We start from the raw sequence: 17,413 nt of genomic DNA, 5'->3' as shown, positions 1-17,413 counted from the left end.
CCTAACATATAGAACCTTTGGATTTAACTTTTTTCCTTTCCGGTCAATAGGCCTGTAGCTTTCTAAGAATCAGGAAAACAAAGTAGCAAGCCTTGTTCACAGTCAAACACATATTGACTTCCTTGTGACCTCTTAGAACAATGACTTCTCTGACATTTAGATCTGGTTTTATCTTGTCCACCTGTAATTACCCAGTGCACTGGAGAAACCACCCCTGGCCTTATTAAACTCCTTACATCAACATGAGAATACAGTGATGCTTAATCTTAAAAGCCTTTGGGCATCATGACTGCAGGAAGCGCTAAGTCCATAAATGTAGCCGTCCTTGGCATTCTGCTGAGAAGCTCCTGCTGCTCTAGGCACATGCTGCCCCTAGACTCTCAGCGTGGCTCTGGGGGTAAAGGTACTTACCAGCAAGCCTGAGGACCACGTGCTCTCTCCAGAACCTTCATGGTATTGGAGAAGAGACTCCTGGAAGTTGTCCTCTGACTTTCACACACGTGTCATGGCCCATATATGCCCCTCAACAAAATAAATAAACATCAAAAAATGTTGGGAGAGAAAAATCCCTCTCCCGGTTAAATCTATATTAAAACTCTTGCTCTCCCTTTGTGTGTGTGTGTGTGTGTGTGTGTGTGTGTGTGTGTGTGTGTGAATGGGCACACTCAAGTGTGCTGTGGAGGTGAACACTGTACATCTTCAGTCATTTCTACACTTTACGTGTGTGTAGTGCACACGGAAGTGTCTGTTGGGCATCCAGCTCTATCCCTCTGCCTTGTTCTCTTGAGATGGGCTCCCCCAGAGCATGAAGCCTGCGGGCTCTTGGGCTAGGCTGCCTGCCAGCCAGCCAGCTCCACTGATCTCCCTGTTTGCTCCTCCAGCACCAGGATTACGGATGCACACAGCCATGTCTGGCATTTTACAGGACGCGGGGGGACTCAAATTGGGTCCTGGCGCTTATGCACAAGTGTTCTGCCCACTGAGCCATCACTCTAGCGTCTTCACCTCTCGGTCCCTCTCTGAACTGGAGCTCATGGGCTAAACTGGCTAGCCAGAAAGCCCCAGAGGTCTCTACTCCCCCAGACCTGGCGTTAGAAGTCTGCTTTTCATATGCACACTGGAGAGTCTTACACACAAATCACTTCCTGGCTGAGCCATTGCCCTGGCCCCAAATTCTCTTTTAATAAATTCTAACTTTGGGTTGTATTGACTAGTCCTGAAAGCCTGTTCTGTGATGCAATAATCCCAGCAGTCCTAGAATCTGGGAGGCAGAGGCAGGCAGATATCTGTGAGTTCAAAGCCAGCCTGGTCCACATAGTAAGTTCTAGGCTAGCAAGGGCTATGTAGTGAGACCTGGTCTCCAAATAAATAAATAAAACTAGAATTTCTAGTGTAGGTTTACATACATGCAATTCCAGCATTTGGAGGTGAAGGCAGGAAAAGTCATTCTTACCTATGTAGTGAGTCCCAGACTAGCCTGGACTTCAAAACAAAGTAACCAAAGAATCCTAGCACATTTGATTGGAGGTTATAGCAGGAACCCAGACTGCAACACAGGCCTCTCAATCACAAGGGCTCACTCCAGTCCAAATCAGGCACTAAATAATCCATGTCATTGGCCACGTGGGCATGGGGACACCTAGAGACCTTTGCTTCCCAAACAGAGAACACACATGTTCTCTGTGCTCAGGAACACAGCACATGTCTGCTAGTGCTCCTGCATGTGACCAAGAAGTCACACAAACAGCCAACAAGCTTCAGAAAGAGCCCACAGAGCCAGCTAAGCCATGCATGACACAAGGCCACAGGATGGAAATTTAGTGCATACTCTCAAATGCTACTGAATAAATTGCAAATGATCTCAAAAACCACAAAAAACCTCAGGGGTGAGATACAAAATACCACAGTCGCCTGGCAGAGAAGGCAGCAGTCAGACAACATGCAGAGCGGCTCCCAGAGGAGACAGGGCAGGGATTCCACAGGGCTGTGAGTATTGAAGAAGCCTGGACATGTTGGGCCTGAGAGCACACGGAACCTCCAGAAAGCCCGTGGACATCCACGCTGGAGAGAGAGCTAACTGTGGTGGTGCACACCCTTAATCCCAGCCCTCGGGAGGCAGAGATGGACTGATCTTTGTAAGTTCTAGGCCAGCCTGCTCTACTTAGTGAGGTCCAGGTCAACCAGGGCTTCATAATGAGAAAAATGGAAAAGAAAAGAAACAGATAAGGAGCGATAAGAAGGAAGCTGGCATGGGGACGTCACTGTGCGGGTGGAGTTATATCCGGCTTGTAAAGGCCCAAGCTGGTTTCGCTTTCCTGGTGTGTGAGCACTTTAGGAGGAAATAAACTTAACTAACTGCAAAGGGCATCTCTGTGGGTTAGACGCTGGGCATCCTCAGCCGCCCCTCTGCCCCTCACCACAAGGAGCTCTTGCTTCACAGGCCAGAGACCTCTCTGACATACAAAGACCATGGTGGTCCCTCAGGCAGGATGCAGCCAGAGGAGAGAAGAAGAAAGGCAAAGGTCACTAGGATGTAGTCCCAGGGACAGGGGCAAGGGTATAGAGGCCAGGAAGGCAGCTATCATTGGATTCCTCTCCAGTGCGTGTGTGTGTGTGTGTGTGTGTGTGTGTGTGTGTGTGTGTGCGCGCATGTGTAGAACCTGCGAGGCTGCTGCCTGGCCACAGGGCCCATGTGGTAGCTGGGTCCATGCTCACACAGTTCTGGCTCTCTTGGGCTTCGGCTCTTTGTTTTATCTGCCGACTCGCAGTAACTTACTGCTCTGAAGGAACACGGAGGACACAGTTCTCTCTGGTCAGCTCTGCACTCTGAGCTCCTGGCCAGTCTTCCAGGGCCAGCGTGTCTCTAGGAACGTCTTCTCACTTCCTGGATGCCTGTGAAGTTCTAGAAGCTCTGCCTGTGGAACAGCTGGTCCCCACAGTAGGCAGTCGGCTTCCTCCAGCCTGGAGCTCCCAGAGCTGTGGTCTTCCTCCTTTTCTCTATAATTTGTTGGGGCACCAGGGTCACCTTCTCCAGGGCTTGGTCACCATTGGTCTGCAGACAATGTGGCCTCTTCTTATTTGTCCCTGTGCCAGCGTGCCAAGCTGAGGTCTTGCCTTAGCGTCCACTGTGCTCATGCGCAGGTAGATACTCTAGGCGCAGGTCTCGCCCAGCTCACAAAGCCACTCGGGAAGGAAACAAGCCCTCTTCAGACGCACCCACTCCATCTCCTGCCCACACATGTCTTGCCCAGGGCCCCCCTTTGCGTCTCTGGCCATGGACTCCGCCTCCCACTGTCGGTGAGGAAGTTCACAGAGCAGAGATTGAGCCGACCCCACAGCCCTGCCAGGCCTCAGGAGGCTGCAGCTGAGCGCAGAGGCGGGTCAAGATGTGGACTACAGCAGCCCTTCCTTCCAGTGGCGGCAGCGGACGGCAATCTGCTTCTCACTGTGAGGCTTCTCCAATGCCACCCTGCGGCAGGCTGCAAAACCTCTTTGCAAGGAGCAGGTGTCAAATGCCTGCAATCGCCTGCAATCGGGACCTTTTCCAGGTGGAGCCTGGCTTTGTCGACAGACAGTAGGATCCTGGTGAGGACCTACAGAGCAGACAAGCCCTGTTCTGTGCTTTGCAGCCGGTTGACAGAGGATGTTAGCCCCTGAACCTCCTGCTGCCCACTCCATCAAACGCCTGCCACACACCCCAAGGGGGTCCACACGGACCAGGCTGCTCACACAGCACCCCAAAGAGCAGCCCCTGAGCCCTGAGCCAAACACGGGCTCCAGCCAAGGCTTTCCTAGAAAAAGCCTGGACCTTCCTATAGTGTTCCTGAGATGCAGCCAACACAGGGCTTCTAGTCAAAACACGAACGACAGAGTCACTAAAGTTCTGTACGTTAACTCAGAGTAGTTCCTGAAAGTTGAGACTTCCTACACAGAGCCTGGCAGATGGGAAGGGCCAACAGGACAGGATGGTATGTGCTGCCTCTGCTAGCCCCTCCCCCTAAGCTTTCAGTTTTTACTGTCTGGGGCCAGCAAGCCCAGACACCCGGACAGCGCAGCTGGGGCAGCCGGGGCAGCCAGAGAGAGCTCGCTGCAGAAGGAGCAGGTGAGAGACCGGGCCTGCAGGAGCAAGGACTTGAGGCCATCCAGATGCTCTGAGGGCTGAGGGTTCTGTGTGTTGGGAATGGCTGCCTCAGAAAAGAGACGAGCAAGGGCAGAGCTGGGCCATCAGGAATCAGGAGACACGGGCAACAGGGTCAGGGCTGTGGTCAGCATTCAGCAGGACCTGTGTGTCTTCAGATGCCTCAGGCTTGGTTCAGGGCGAGCAAAGGCGGGCCATAGTTCTCCAGCTTTCACTGAGTGGCCAAGGAGGATGGCGTCCTCTGTGCCCTCTGCACAGGTGTGGCAGAGGATTTGGAGGGCAGACACTGGGCTGCAGGCCTGTTGCTCACCCAGTCCTGCAGATTCCTGTGTGTGGATTCCTTTATGTAGGGTCCTGAGCTCTGCCTGTGCTCAGATACACACCCACCCACGTGCACTCACAGCGCACACGCGCACACGCGCACGCGCGCGCACACACCCACACGCACGTGCTCCAGCCAAACCCCTGGGTGCTCAGTTGCTTCCTCCTCTCTCCCTTCCATTTCTTCCCTGAGAACATCACTCTCTGACCACCTCCCACTTCAAGCTATATCTGCAGCTTGACAGACACGTCATCTGTCTTAGGAATCGGAGTTCCAGCGAAGAAGCCAGGGCTGAGCCTGACTCCCGCAGGCAGCTATGCTGTGTTTCTGCAAAGCGAGGCCCTGAAAGAGGCTGGGGTCCTTGCAGGGATGGGGTGGAGCTCTCTGTGCCAGCTACCCTTCCTAGCCACATGCCACTGGACATAAGCCCCGTGGGGCCTGGCACTGAGGGGCACACACTGGGCCGCTCACATGAGGGAAGTGCTCTTCCATCCTTCAGGTGGCATCTGAGCTAGGGTCCCCTATGCTTCTCACTGGGCTACGCTGTAGAGGGCCAGCGGAAGGCCAGCTTCTGGCCTCCTGTTCACGGGTCTGTGACCCTGGGCTTTCACTTCTCCACCGGGCAGAGCAGGATCTGTGGCCATAGCTGAGAGGGCCTCCAGTCAGTGGCTAGCCCTCCCTGGGCAGTATTTCCGTCCGTACCTCTAGGCAGTAGGGACCTTGGTCTAGCCTCTGCCTGGAACCAGGTCGTGGAGCTGGGTGCCTCTCTGTCTCTGAAGGGACAGCTTCAGGCAGTAAAGAGCCTGGGGCTGAGGAGACAGAACTCTAGTGATGGTCAGGAACAAAGGTGTTGTCCCTGAGGCCAGGAGTTCTTCAGTGGCCTTCAGAAGGGACCCAAAAAAGTTCAGGCCAGTGCAGCAGAAACCTCTGTGACAAGACTGTGGCGTTGGCCAACCTGGAAGTGGCTCTAGATAGACCTGCAAAAGCCCCAGCGTAGAAGACACAGTGGTGTTGAGCCCAGGAGATGTGCCCAGCAGGACTCCTGCCACCGAAGGACCCAGTGCAGTCCCCTGCCCCGCTGCCACCTCCTGCCCCAAGGTTTCATCTGCTGAAGAGGAGGCAGGTGGGAAATAGAGGAGCCAGAAGTGGCCTGTCTCCCTCCGGACAAGAGGTGGCGAGACTGAGGTTAATATGAGAACCAGCCCCGTACGCAACCCAGGTTTGGGGTGCAACAGCGACAGGGCCCACTTGTCAGCAGCTGCAGGTCTGAGAGCGGAAGGAAGGCCGGGGACCTAGCAACCCACCGCTTAGGAGGGTGTGTCCTGGTGAAGGTTTCAAGTGGAGAAAGTGTTCCTGTCTCAGGGAAAGTGTGAGGTGGATCTCGGCAGAGGTGGAAAGCCCCTGACAGAGCTGCCACACCTTCCTAGACGTTTCCGGCCAGGCAGGCTCCCAACAGACAGGATCCTGGAGAACTGGTTATGTGAAGCCTGATGCTGGGAGGTAGCACTGCGCACGGGCTGCACTTGTAGGCTTCGGAGTAGGTTCTGGCAAACCCCGGTTCTGAGGAAAGAAGTTACAGGCTAGATCACTGATCTGGCTGGGAAACAGATCTAGAGGAAGAGAAAAACCAAGGAGGGGAGACTGTTTGGCCAGGTGCGAAGCCAGATGTCAACGCTGCTTGCTGAAACCGTACAGGTGGGTGCCGACGGGGGGGCCAGGGGCCTGGGCTCGGGGCTCTGCGAGCAGTGGACAGCCCGTCCTGCTTAACCCGCATCTCACTGTCTCGTAACGTGCTGTCCGAGGTGGACTCGAGCGCTCAGCTTCAACGTGACTTCCAGGAAAACCTTGCAAAAGAGTCTCTCTCTCTCTCTCCCTCTCTCTCTCTCTCCCTCTGTCTCCCTCTCTCTCCCTCTCTTTCTCTCCCTGTGTGTGTGTGTGTGTGTGTGTGTGTGTGTGTGTGTGTAAGAGAGAGAGAGAGAGAGAGAGAGAGGGTGCACACTCATGGGGGAATGATATGTACACACTTGTGGAAGGTGTTGCCCCTCAGCGCTGTGAGCTTCGCTTTTCTGAGCCGTGGACTCTCCTTGGCCTGGATCTTACCAAGTAGACTGGGCTGGCCAGCAAGCCCGGGGACCTTCCTGTTTCCAATTCCCCAGTGGCAAGATTATAACTGTGCCACCATGCCTGGCTTGTTTTCTACTAAGAGATTTTACTCTTGTGTATATGGGTGTTCTGTCTGCGTGGATGTCCGAATGCATGTTTTGGACTTGGGTGCCTTGTGCCCTTGGAGGCCAAAGGAGGCCACTGGCTCCCCTGGAACTAAGGTTATGGCATAGTGCAAGTCAGCATGCTGGGACTCAAACCTGGGTCCTCTGGAGACCAGCACGTGTTCTTAACTGCTGAGCCATCACTCCAGGCCCCATCCCTGACATTTTATTTTGTTTTTTGAGACAGGGTTTCTCTGTCCTAGAACTGGCTTTGTAGACCAGGCTGGCCTCAAACTCAGAGATTCACTTGCCTCTGCCTTGAGTGCTGGGACTAAAGGTGTATGCCATCATGCCTGGCTAATAACCGACCTTTGGGTGTGTGTGGGGCAGGAGGTGCCAAGACTGGGTTTCTCTGTGTAACTGCCCTGGCTGTCCTGAAACTCACAATAGACCTGGCTGGCCTTGAACTCACAATACCTCACTTTTTAATGTAAGTCTACGTGTCAAACTCAGGTTCTCTTGATAAGCACTTTACCAGCTGAGCCATCTCTTCAGCCTCTGGTAAACATTTTAAAGCTAAAACTTGAAGCTTTGAAAGAAAGAAAGAAAAGAAACAGACAGGAAGTGTCCATGTGTAGAGTCTTCTGATGTCTGGGAAAAGCGAAGAGAGAGGAATGGGCAAGGAAGGAATTAGAGCACAAACATCTCATAAGCCAGTCAGAAGCCAGATAATCCCGACAAGGCTTAGCAAGGGTGGCGTGCAAAAGAGGAGGCCTCCAGGAGCAAAGAGTCCTGGGAAGTGAGCTCCGCTGTGAGCCCACGATGTGTGGAGGGAGCAGCGGCGAGCACAGCGGACAGATCCAGGAAGGAGAGCACCCAGGACAGGAGAGTCTCAGACTGTCTCCATGTGTCTGGGTGTGTGTGATCACACCAGCCGGGCGAGGCTTCGGGGATTGAGGGCGACGAAGGCAGGACCAAACCCGGGTGCTTACGCTTGCCAGACAGGTTCTCTCCAGTAAACCCCCAGCCTCAGGGTCAGAATCCTGGGTCTTAAGATGACCCCAAAGCACAACTCACAACTGCGGGCATTTATTCTCTCCTAGGCCTGGGTGCCAGGCATGGAGGCCATGATCCTGTACCACAGTGTACGGGGTGGGAGGGTCTGTTTGTCAGGGCACCCGGGACACTGGACTGTGGGCTTGTGGCCACGCCGTCTCATCCCTCGGTGCCAGGCAGCCTTCACCACTGTGCCCGTGCGTCTACATTCCTTCTTCTAAGAACCTGATCCTCCTAGATACGGCTCACCAGATCCAGTACAGCCTCATTCTGACCACTGGCATGGCTTAATTCCAAAGAAGGTCACAGTCTCTCAGTAGACATGCATCTTGGAGGACCAGCGCTGTGACAGGGAGAGGCCAAGGGCAGAGAGAGCGGTTCTAACGCAGCTTCTCGGTTTTACAAGGTCCCGGCTTCTCGCGGCTGCGTCCACCTGGCGGAGTCTATCAGATGCATGTCCTTGCTTCCTTCTTTGGGAAAGGCGTGGAGGGAAGTGTGGTAGTGAGGAGGCAGAGCCTCAGTCTGCAGCTCAGGCTGGCCTCAAGCACGGGAAAGCTTCCTGCCTCAGCCTCCCGGAGTTGGAATAACAGGTGTAGGCCCCGGGACTCATACTCTCTTAAAGGAGCGAGTGGTTTAAGCAGACTACCCTTCTTGCAACGATAACTCAGAAATAAGAAAAGGGACTCGAGTGGCAGCACACACCTGTACCGCAGAGCTCGGGAGGCTGAGGAGGGAGGACCTCAGGTTCAAGGCTGCCTGAGCGACACAGGAAGACCCTGTCTAACAAAGCCAAGCCAAGCCCACTACTGTTGGACCCGAGGCTGGCCCTCGGTGCCGTGCTGTGCAGTGGGGACTGAGGCACCCCAGATCTGCAGGCCTCTGCCTCCGCAGGGCCGAGATTACAGGCACGCAACAGCACGCTTATCTGGCAAAAGTTCTAAAACAAGGCAGAAACAACACCTGCTGTCCTGAACTCTCAGCTATTCCTATGAACGTCCTGGCCCCTCATAAGGACACAGACCCGAGGTCAAGGTGATAGCTGCCGCCCTGGAGCAGCTTGGGACATGGCTGTTGGAGGGAGCCCCTCACCTTGCCCGGCCTGCTCGCAGAGCGCTGGGGGCGTGCTGCCCATGAAGCGGCAGGTGAAGCAGCAGCCGTGCGAGTCAGGGCGGAGGGCGAGGGGCTGAGCACAGCCTAGGGCAGGGATTTGAGGCTTTGGGGTTTCACTCACACACCCCGAGGCGGGGTGCTCATCTCTGGGATGGATTTGTCCAAACGAAGAAGGAACCCTGTGTGGGCACTATAAGTCACTCAGGTGTGGTGGTTCTGGCCCATGATGCCAGCACTTGGGAGGTTGAGGAGAAGAGATAGCGAATCTAAGGTCACTCTGAGCTACATAGTAAGATACTGTCTAAATAACTAAACAAACAAGACAAGTAACTCACAATGTTCCCTGCGTGACCCCGTTCCCTTAAGAAGTGCATCCCAGGTGGTGGCTAGTTCCAGTTCCGGGGAGAACTGCACGGGAAAAGCACACGATACCTTGGCTTGGTCCTGCTCCCTGCTGCTTCCTGGACTGGCCCATTGCTTTACCACAGCCGATGACACACAGGGCAGGGCAGGACAGAGCAGGAGGGGCTGGGCGCTGGTGACTCAGTGTCCCCCAGAAGCTCAGTATCCTGGCAGGGCTGGACACAAGCTCAGAGATCCTGGGCTGTACCCCTCAGCAGGCTAGGACTGCTCCCCGAGGCTCTACGGCCGACTCAGTGGAGACAAGCGCAAAGACACTGGGCTGTCCACCCTCGAGGAGGCTAGGACTGCTCCCTCAGTCTCTGTGGAGGCTTCAATGGGCCTCTGACCTCTGTACTTCCTTCTTCCAGGTTGTTTCCTGACAGCTGGAGAGGCCAGGCGTCTCCCAAGGCCTTCCATTTCACTGACTGGCCATGCTGACCTGCTCCTTGGCGTCCACTGCCCCTATTCCCACGCTGTTTGGCATCCTGCTCCTGGCTGTTTCTCTGAATGCGCAGAATAAAAGTAGGTCTGGGTCTTCTGTCAGAGGGAAGGGTCCAGACAGGGTGGGAAGGACATAGCAAGGCCAGACCCAGGAGGACCGCCACCTAGCAGACGCCGGTGCCCCTTGGCGGCGGAGTGTTGCCTCTGAGCATGGCTGACAACAAGGGGCCGCCGCACCGGAGCTGGTGGTAGAGCAGTGGCAGGGCTGCCCAAAACTCCACCCGGCCAGGAAAAGAGGGGCCCTGGGGAGGCCGCGGGGCCCACAGACTGCCCAACCGCCGCTGCTACCCCCAGCCTGCCCCACAGCCGGGGCACCGCCTGGACCCTTAGGCCAGCACACGCTCAGGAGGCTCAGAGCAGGCACAGAAAAATGGGGTCCTGGGAGCCCCCCAACCTAGCTCTTCAGCTCTGACATCCCCAGTGAAACCCCCGCCATTCCATTCCATCCACACAGCGTGTGCCCGCTTTTGACCCCGTCAGTGGGAAAGGTCTCATTCCGTCCCTGGGAAGTCCTGACTCCTGCCTCTGCCCATGGCCTGCAGGAGCAGCCAGCACCTGTCCTGCGGGGCTCATGCTCGGCCGTCCTCTCCACACAGGCTGGGACAACCCCGTGTGCACCAGCGGCACCCTGTCTGTGCCTAGAGGCAGCCGCGCGGTGATGAGCTGTGGCATCTCTAACCTCTTCAAGGATGTCACTGTCTGGCTGATTGCCCATGGAGAGGAAAGGACCATCTTCAACAAGACGCGCCAAGGATGCTTCTCTCAGAGCGGGTGGGAGCTCCGGGTTCAAGGGGGCCAGGCACAGCTCGTGATCGAAGACACCCAGGACGTCCACGCAGGCCTGTACCTGTGGGGCCTGCATGGGCGCCAGAGATATTACAGCAACGTCACCCTGAGTGTTTCAGGTGAGGCGAGAGTGGTGGCAAGAGGAGGCGAGAGGGGAAGGAGACCAGCCTGTGGATGTGGCGGAGAAGAATGGAGACTGGAGGGACAGGAAAGAGGGCGGGGAGGCAGACTGTGGCCTTTCGGAGGACCTCAGAGTGTCCTGAGGTGTGGAAAGGGCCTCCACTGTCCAGAGCAGAAGCCCGTCTGGGGTGGGCCGGAAGCAGCTGAGGCCCATACACCCCTCTTTCCCTGCCACCCTCCAGCCTGTCACACATCAGCTGTGGGAGTGAAATTGCAGCCCAATTTTGTGTTCTGGGAGTTTCCAGCAAGATCCAGCCACTGTCTAGTCAGGACACTCACACGGTACCTACCACTGAGATCACACAGAGGTCCAGAACCCTGGCCGCCTTAGCTGAGCACAGAGGGAGGTACTTACACGGCCGTGACCCTGCCCCCCCATTCCCACCACGGAAGCTTTGTGCACCTTGTGGAAATCAAGTTCAGCCAAGTGTGACACGATCCCAGCACTTGGGAGGCAGTGGAGCCCGAGAATCATGAGTTCAAGGCCAAACCTTGTCTCAAAATAAGAACCGAAGAACAAAGTCTCCACAGGCTACCGCCTTCCCTCTATCTGATAAGCCTCCTGTCTGTACCTGGACCCTCTCCCCAGGACCCTCCTCAATCCTCCAGCCTCGCTTCCTGCCAGAACTGCTTAAGTTCTGCTGCTATGACAAGCTTCGTGACCAAAGGCAGCTTAGGAGAGGAAAGGGCTGGTTTCCGTTTATGAGCGATGTCGGTCATGGAGGGAAGTCAGGGCAGGGACTCAAGCAAGAACGTGAGTCAGAAACCGAGGAGGAAGCGGGTGTGATGACACACCTTTATTCCCAGCACTCAGGAGGCAAAGGCAAGTGGATCTCTGTGAATCGGAGGCCAGCCAGGTCTCGCTCATCGCTGTTTCGGTCTCTCTCCCCTTTCTCTGTTGGGGCGCCCCCCATCCAATTCTATATATCCTATATATGTATATATATATTATATGAAAGAGTTCTTATATACATATATATGTAAGAAAAACAAGTCCAGGACATCCAGAGAAACCTGTCTCAAAACACCCCCTACCACAAAAAAAGAAAGGAAACCATGGAGGATGCTGTTCACTGGCTTGCTAACCTTCCTTTTCCTTCTCTCTTTCCTTTTTCTCCTTCTATCTTCATTCCCTCCCTTTTTTGTCTCTCTCTCTCCATCTGTCTTTGTGTCTGTTTCTCTCTGTCTCTGTCTCTTTCTCTCTTTCTACACATGGTCTTGCTTCCTGTCCTGGCTTGTCTGGAACTCACAGACATCTGCCTGCTGCCTCTTCCTCCTCAGCGCTGGAATTAAAGGTGTGCACCAGCTTAGCTAGGTCAGGGCGGCCTGCTCGGGGAATGGCGCCCTCCGTGCTGGCTGGATCCTACATCAGTTAACAGTCAGGACAACCGCCACAAACAGGCTCACGGTCAGACTCCCTTCTCGGGTGGCTGGATCATGCTGACCGCTAAGGCTGGGCAGAGCACGACCCTAGCTACTTTCATGATTCATTCAGAAAGCGAAGTAACTGCAGAACGCACCCCTTCTCCCCACACCCCCTGTGCCCCGATATCCCCCCAGAGACCGGCACAGCCCCACGTGCTGTAAGCACCGTTCTTACTGCACCTAGAAACGGATGCTGCCCAGGCTGAAACCGCTGCCTACCCCACCCTGGCTGTGCCTGTAAAGACCCCGTGTCCATCTCCCTCTCCCCCTCCCCACACCAGCTCCATCGGTCACAATCACTGAGCCCCCGAGGGTGAGCCTGACGGTTCCTCCTGGGACCAGCCAGCTCTATGGGACTCCACTAACTGGATTTGGGGGTGCATTCACATATCGCTCAACCTGGTGGTGTGTCTCTGGCAGAGCCTTCACACGAGGACGAGGTGACTGACGTGAGGGTGTCCGAAGCCTCCACAGGTAGGTGTTGGAGCCGTGTCCCCAGGTCCTCAGCACTCCATGCTGACGCCATGGAGCCAAGCATGGCCCCTTCACCCTTAGCCCTCTGTGCTGCCCAGCAGCTGTCACTGGCCGGGAGGGTGCGGGTCAACAGTGGGGAGAGCAGGGCTGTGGGCCAGTGAGGGACGTAAAATAGGACCAGTGGTGAAAAGCCTCACTCCTCACCACTCCTGACCCACTTCAGAAGATCCAGCCATGAGCTCTCAGCTAGAGGCCCGGCCTAAGACCGTTGTGGGAATAGTGATTACCGCCATCTTGATCTTGGGACTCGCAGGGATCAGCGCACTTGTCTGCTACAGGCACCATTGTTCCTGGGAGCCCTCGTGGGTGCGTACCTCAGCCTTGACCCGATGTGTGGGTGGTCTTCCTGGGACCCTTATGGCCTCTACCCTGAGTTCTGCTGAAAAGGGGCTCAGAGGGACTGTGGAGGCCACACAGGACCAAAACAGCAGGTCCCCACTGCATGCACTTTTTTTGGTCTGGTGTGGCCAAGAATGTACTGAACTACCGGGCCTGCAAGAGCCATCTGTGCTCAGGGCTTTCTTTTTGACCCTGGAACACTTTGGAGAGCAGCATGGAGTCTGTTGCCTGCAGGATCCTCGCAGGACTCTCGGGAACTTGTGTTGGGAGGGGACCCGTGGTCTCTGACCCAGAGTGTTTCAGGCCTGGGGCGCCCAGGAAGTAAGCCCATGCCAGGCTTAGAGCTATGCCAGGCTCCTCTGGGATGAGGGTGGCTCATCTGTGCACACCTGTGCCTGTGTGGACACAGGTCTGAGCTCAGGGGTTCAGCCGCCCTCTCTCCTTTCGTCTCTCCCTGTCTAGATGAGGCGGTTCTGACACTGTGGCCAGAGGAAGCTGAGGGGAGCAGCCTGCAGAGCTGATTCCAGAGAGAGGCCGCCGGTGTGGGCTCCTCGTGTTCGTGCCCTCGGAGGCTGCTCCGACCTTCGGGAAGCCAAATGCTGTGGAGTCATTATTATACGCTGGGCAGAGCACAGAAGGCCTTTCCTGAGGGCTGAGGAGGCGACTCACTGAGGAAGGCTATCTGGGCAGGTCTTGGTCACGTGAACAAGAGTACAACCTCCTGACCATGGTCTTCATCAGATCTCCTAGCTCTTTCCGAAATGGGGGTCTCCAAGCTGCACGGTTCTTGACTCTCAGCACCCCCACCTTTGGCTCCTACAAAGCCTGGCCTCCCTCTCTTCTGCTGAGCCTCTGAGGTCTACTACTAAAGATCTCCTGTACAAGGCTCAGGCTGCACCAAGATTTGCTTCAAGTAGAACATGGGCCCACAGCTGCTTTCTCACTCACAGTAGTAAGTTTGGGAAACCCAGATGTTGGGTTCCAGGGGCCAAAATAGGGAGGAGAGGTCTAAGATGGATCACCAGCCCACTCCTTCCACTGGAAGGCAGAGTGCCCTCAGAGACGGGTCTATAAGGGTGTCGGGGTGCCGCTTGGCAGGCATTGTTCTGGGGAACTCCCTGGGCCTCCCTTCAGCAGACCCCAGCCCTAGCTCCTTTGATTCAGATCCACTACCCCTGTTCTTTCTGACCTTTTGTCTTGATTACAATGTTGTTTTTCCTTTTATAGAGATTTAAAAAAGGAATTTTTGTAGAAATCTCATACTTAGTTTACTTTTAATTTATCACATTTGCAAAGGAAGTGCTTTACGGCCATCTCCTCACTGTCCCGTTCTCTTCCTCCCAAGAACCTTGGGTAAGGACCTTGGGTAAGTAACCTTGTTACTGGCAGCTCACCAGACCTTCAGCCCAGTCAGCTGAAAGTCTTTATTTCAGAGGGCTGGGGCCACACCAGGTATTTGGGAACTTAGGTGTGGCCCCGGGTGTCCAGAACACAGGGTTTTTACAGGCAGAGACCACACATTGGCATCTCTTGGCAGCTGCAGAGGCTTCACAGAAGTAAGCAGTTCGAAGCGAGCAGTTTTAACAAGCTAAACAAGCAGTTAAGCGGAGGGAGTCCTTACAAACAGTTGATCTAACAGATGCCAAGGAAAGTAGTTAGCTGGATGGGGTTTCGTACAAGCAACCAGGGTCCCAGCACGTCCTGACCTTGGGTTCAGGCCACCTGCAAAAACAGTTGTTAGTCAAAAGCATAAACATCTACCAGCAACCTCACCCACTGGTCCCTGAGTGAAACCGAGGCCAGGCATGCTGCCTGCTGCCTGTGGCCTCCGGGGCAAGCCCACATGAGACTGCAGCCTGTGCCCAGAAGGCTTCTCAGGTCAAAGGAAGGTGATCCACAGCACTGCAATGCCTGCTGGTAAGGCCCTGTGTTAGTTACTTTCCTTGTTGGAACAATATACCAGAAGCAAGCAACTTAGGGAAGAAAGGGTTATCTTTGTTTCAGTTTTGAGGACACAGTCTGTCACAGCGGGACAGGCATGGCAGGGAGTGGGAAGCAGCTGGAAGTACTGTGTTCACAGCCAGGAAGCAGAGACACCCAATGTGTGTGTTTGCTCTCTGTGTCTCTCTCTGTCTCTGTGTGTGTGTGTGTATCTTTGCCTCTCTGTGTCTCTGTCTCTCTCAGTTTTTTCTTTTTTTTTTTTAAGATTTATTTATTTATTATGTGTACAGTGTTCTGCCTGCATGTACACCTGTACACCAGAAGAGGGCACCAGATCTCACTATAGATGGTTGTGAGCCACCACGTGGTTGCTGGGAGTTGAACTCAGGACCTTTAGAAGAATAGCTGGTGCTCGTAACCTCTGAGCCATCCCTCTAGCCCCACCACGTACTTTCCAAACCAGTCAAGTGTGGTGATGCATAATGCTCCATCAAAGTCAGTTCTGAGCCTCTGCTGAGATGGGAAACCTTCAAAGCTGGTGAAGTCCCTCTGCCCCTGCAGCTACAGCAACCCTAGAAAGAAACTGAGTCAGAGGCTTCAACGCTCTCACTCCCTGTGGCTTGTCTTCTCAGGTTCTCTCTGCTGGGAAGTGAGTGAGTGCCAGCCCTGAAGAGCCTTGGTCCTGCACAGTGACACACACCAACTGTCATTAGCAAGAGAAGCCCACAGGAAACTCCATGACATACATGCTCTTCCTGCTCTCCTGCGGTCAGGGCCAGCAGGGGCTTTGACCCTGGGTCCAGACCCTCATCCTAGGAGAATGGCCTCTCTTGTGGTGTCTCCTGGCTGTCCCTTGTCCAGATGAACTTCCTTCGTGATTCCTAGGGCAGTCACAGCCTGGGGCGTCTTCAGGCCAAAGCCAGGTCTTGTCAATCAAGCCAGTGTTCAGTTCAGGAGACACTGCAGGTGTGAGAATATAACTCAGACCTAGAGGAAAAGACCCTGAAGACAGAGCTCCTGACTGGAGAGTCCTCAGTGCAGTCTGACCCCTACTCTACCCTCTGGAGGTCTTTCCTCCTGCTCTAACCCCGAGGCTCACTAACTCTCCATCAGCAACGGCCCAGGTCAGTCCACACGGGCTGGGAAGTACTCTGTTGGCCGCCTGGATGAGGAGGCACCTGTAGAACTCAGCTTCCCAAGGAGAAAACACACATGCGGCCCAAGGATGAGAGCCAAATCCACCGATGGCCCTGTGTGCAACCATGGAGTCACACATGCAGCCCAACAAGCACGAAAGACAAAGGGATGGTTGGAAAGATGTCTCCGTCAGTAAAGGGACCACTTTGCCAAAATGAGGACCCAAGTGTAAAAGTGGAGCGTGATGTGGGCAGTTATAGTCCCAGCACCAAGAAGGTGGAGGCAGGAGGCTCCCTGGACTCCCTGGCCAGCCAGGCCAGCCCACCTGAATCCAGGCCAGTGAGAGACCCCGCCTCAAAAAGGTGGGTGGTGTGCAAGGTAGGACTCTTGTTGTCTTACACACACACACATACATACACACACACACACACGCATGCACACTTTGCAGCTGAGAGGCCACCTCACTTATATTTCCCCTAGAGCCAAGGATCATCTGAGGCGAGGAGATAAAATAACAGGATAGAGGAGGAATGAACTGAGGAAGAAAAGCAGGGATCAGAAGAGAGGAGGACCCAGGGACCTGATAGAAAGAGCAGCCCAGGGTCCCAGTGAGGGTCCGCTGGCTCCGGGACCTCACCCTCCCAACAGGCGCTTCCTACTCTTGCTTTCAACTTTGATAAATGTTTGCCTTCACCTTTCTCTGAGTCTTTGATTTCTTTGTCCCTGGGTGTTCAATTATTTGGGAAGAACTCAGACACCAAGGCAGCTGGCTCATGTCCTGACACACACACACACACACACACACACACACACACACACACACTGTAAAGCCGCACACTGAAATGAAGGTGTGTGGGGCTGGAGAGCACTTGCTGTGGAGGGAATTTCCTCATCTCACCTGCACCCACACTGTGCTGTCTGTGTCACGGGCGCAGGGAGCAATAATTAAAAATAGGATTAAGCCACAAGAGGCCACAAGAAACAAACACCCAGCACGCCTAAATTCTCAGCGGATCCTGCTGAAGAGGTTGCGGCCTTGGAGCATAGGTCTCTGAAAACTCCACGGTGAGACAGGAGCTGTCACAGCCCCTGGCAGGGCGGCCCTGGTCAGAGGGCTGCAGAGGGTGACGCCTAGTGGACTAGGCAGAACACAGCATCTGTGTCCACCAGGGGCACTGCAGGACCGCTCCCACTGGAGACACAGACTCTCCAGGACCTAAGCGCATTGCACCTCTGAGCGCGGACACTAGAGTTGGGGCCGTCACAGGGGAAGACTTGAGTGTTCTTTTAGATAGATAGATAGATAGATAGATAGATAGATAGATAGATAGATAG

General features: G+C 54.8%; 1 protein-coding gene across 5 annotated transcripts; it reads left to right on the top strand.

Annotated features, from left to right (window-relative positions):
• The first annotated feature begins 3,523 nt into the window (after positions 1-3,523).
• Sectm1 (secreted and transmembrane 1) lies at positions 3,524-16,776 on the top strand. Of its 5 annotated transcripts, none has more exons than XR_008718403.1 (7): positions 4,045-4,102; positions 9,604-9,757; positions 10,333-10,641; positions 12,548-12,601; positions 12,825-12,967; positions 13,463-13,952; positions 15,574-16,776. XR_008718403.1 is itself a non-coding variant. In XM_055592415.1 (6 exons), the coding sequence occupies exons 2-6, from the start codon at positions 9,667-9,669 to the stop codon at positions 13,475-13,477; spliced, it is 612 nt and encodes a 203-aa protein (XP_055448390.1). In that variant the 5' UTR covers positions 3,524-3,585; positions 9,604-9,666; the 3' UTR covers positions 13,478-16,776. The 5 variants fall into 5 exon arrangements, 3 of the variants coding, with proteins under 3 accessions (XP_055448390.1, XP_055448391.1, XP_055448389.1); XR_008718402.1 differs by having other exon boundaries at positions 14,297-16,776; XM_055592415.1 differs by lacking the exon at positions 4,045-4,102 and adding an exon at positions 3,524-3,585 and having other exon boundaries at positions 13,463-16,776.
• Positions 16,777-17,413: the final 637 nt, after the last annotated feature.

This window comes from Psammomys obesus, unplaced genomic scaffold (assembly GCF_907164565.1).
Source record: "Psammomys obesus unplaced genomic scaffold, mPsaObe1.curated_primary_1811, whole genome shotgun sequence".
NCBI classification, from domain to species: domain Eukaryota; kingdom Metazoa; phylum Chordata; class Mammalia; order Rodentia; family Muridae; genus Psammomys; species Psammomys obesus.
Note: the sequence above shows the minus strand (reverse complement) of the source record. Positions and strands in the feature narration are given on the sequence as shown.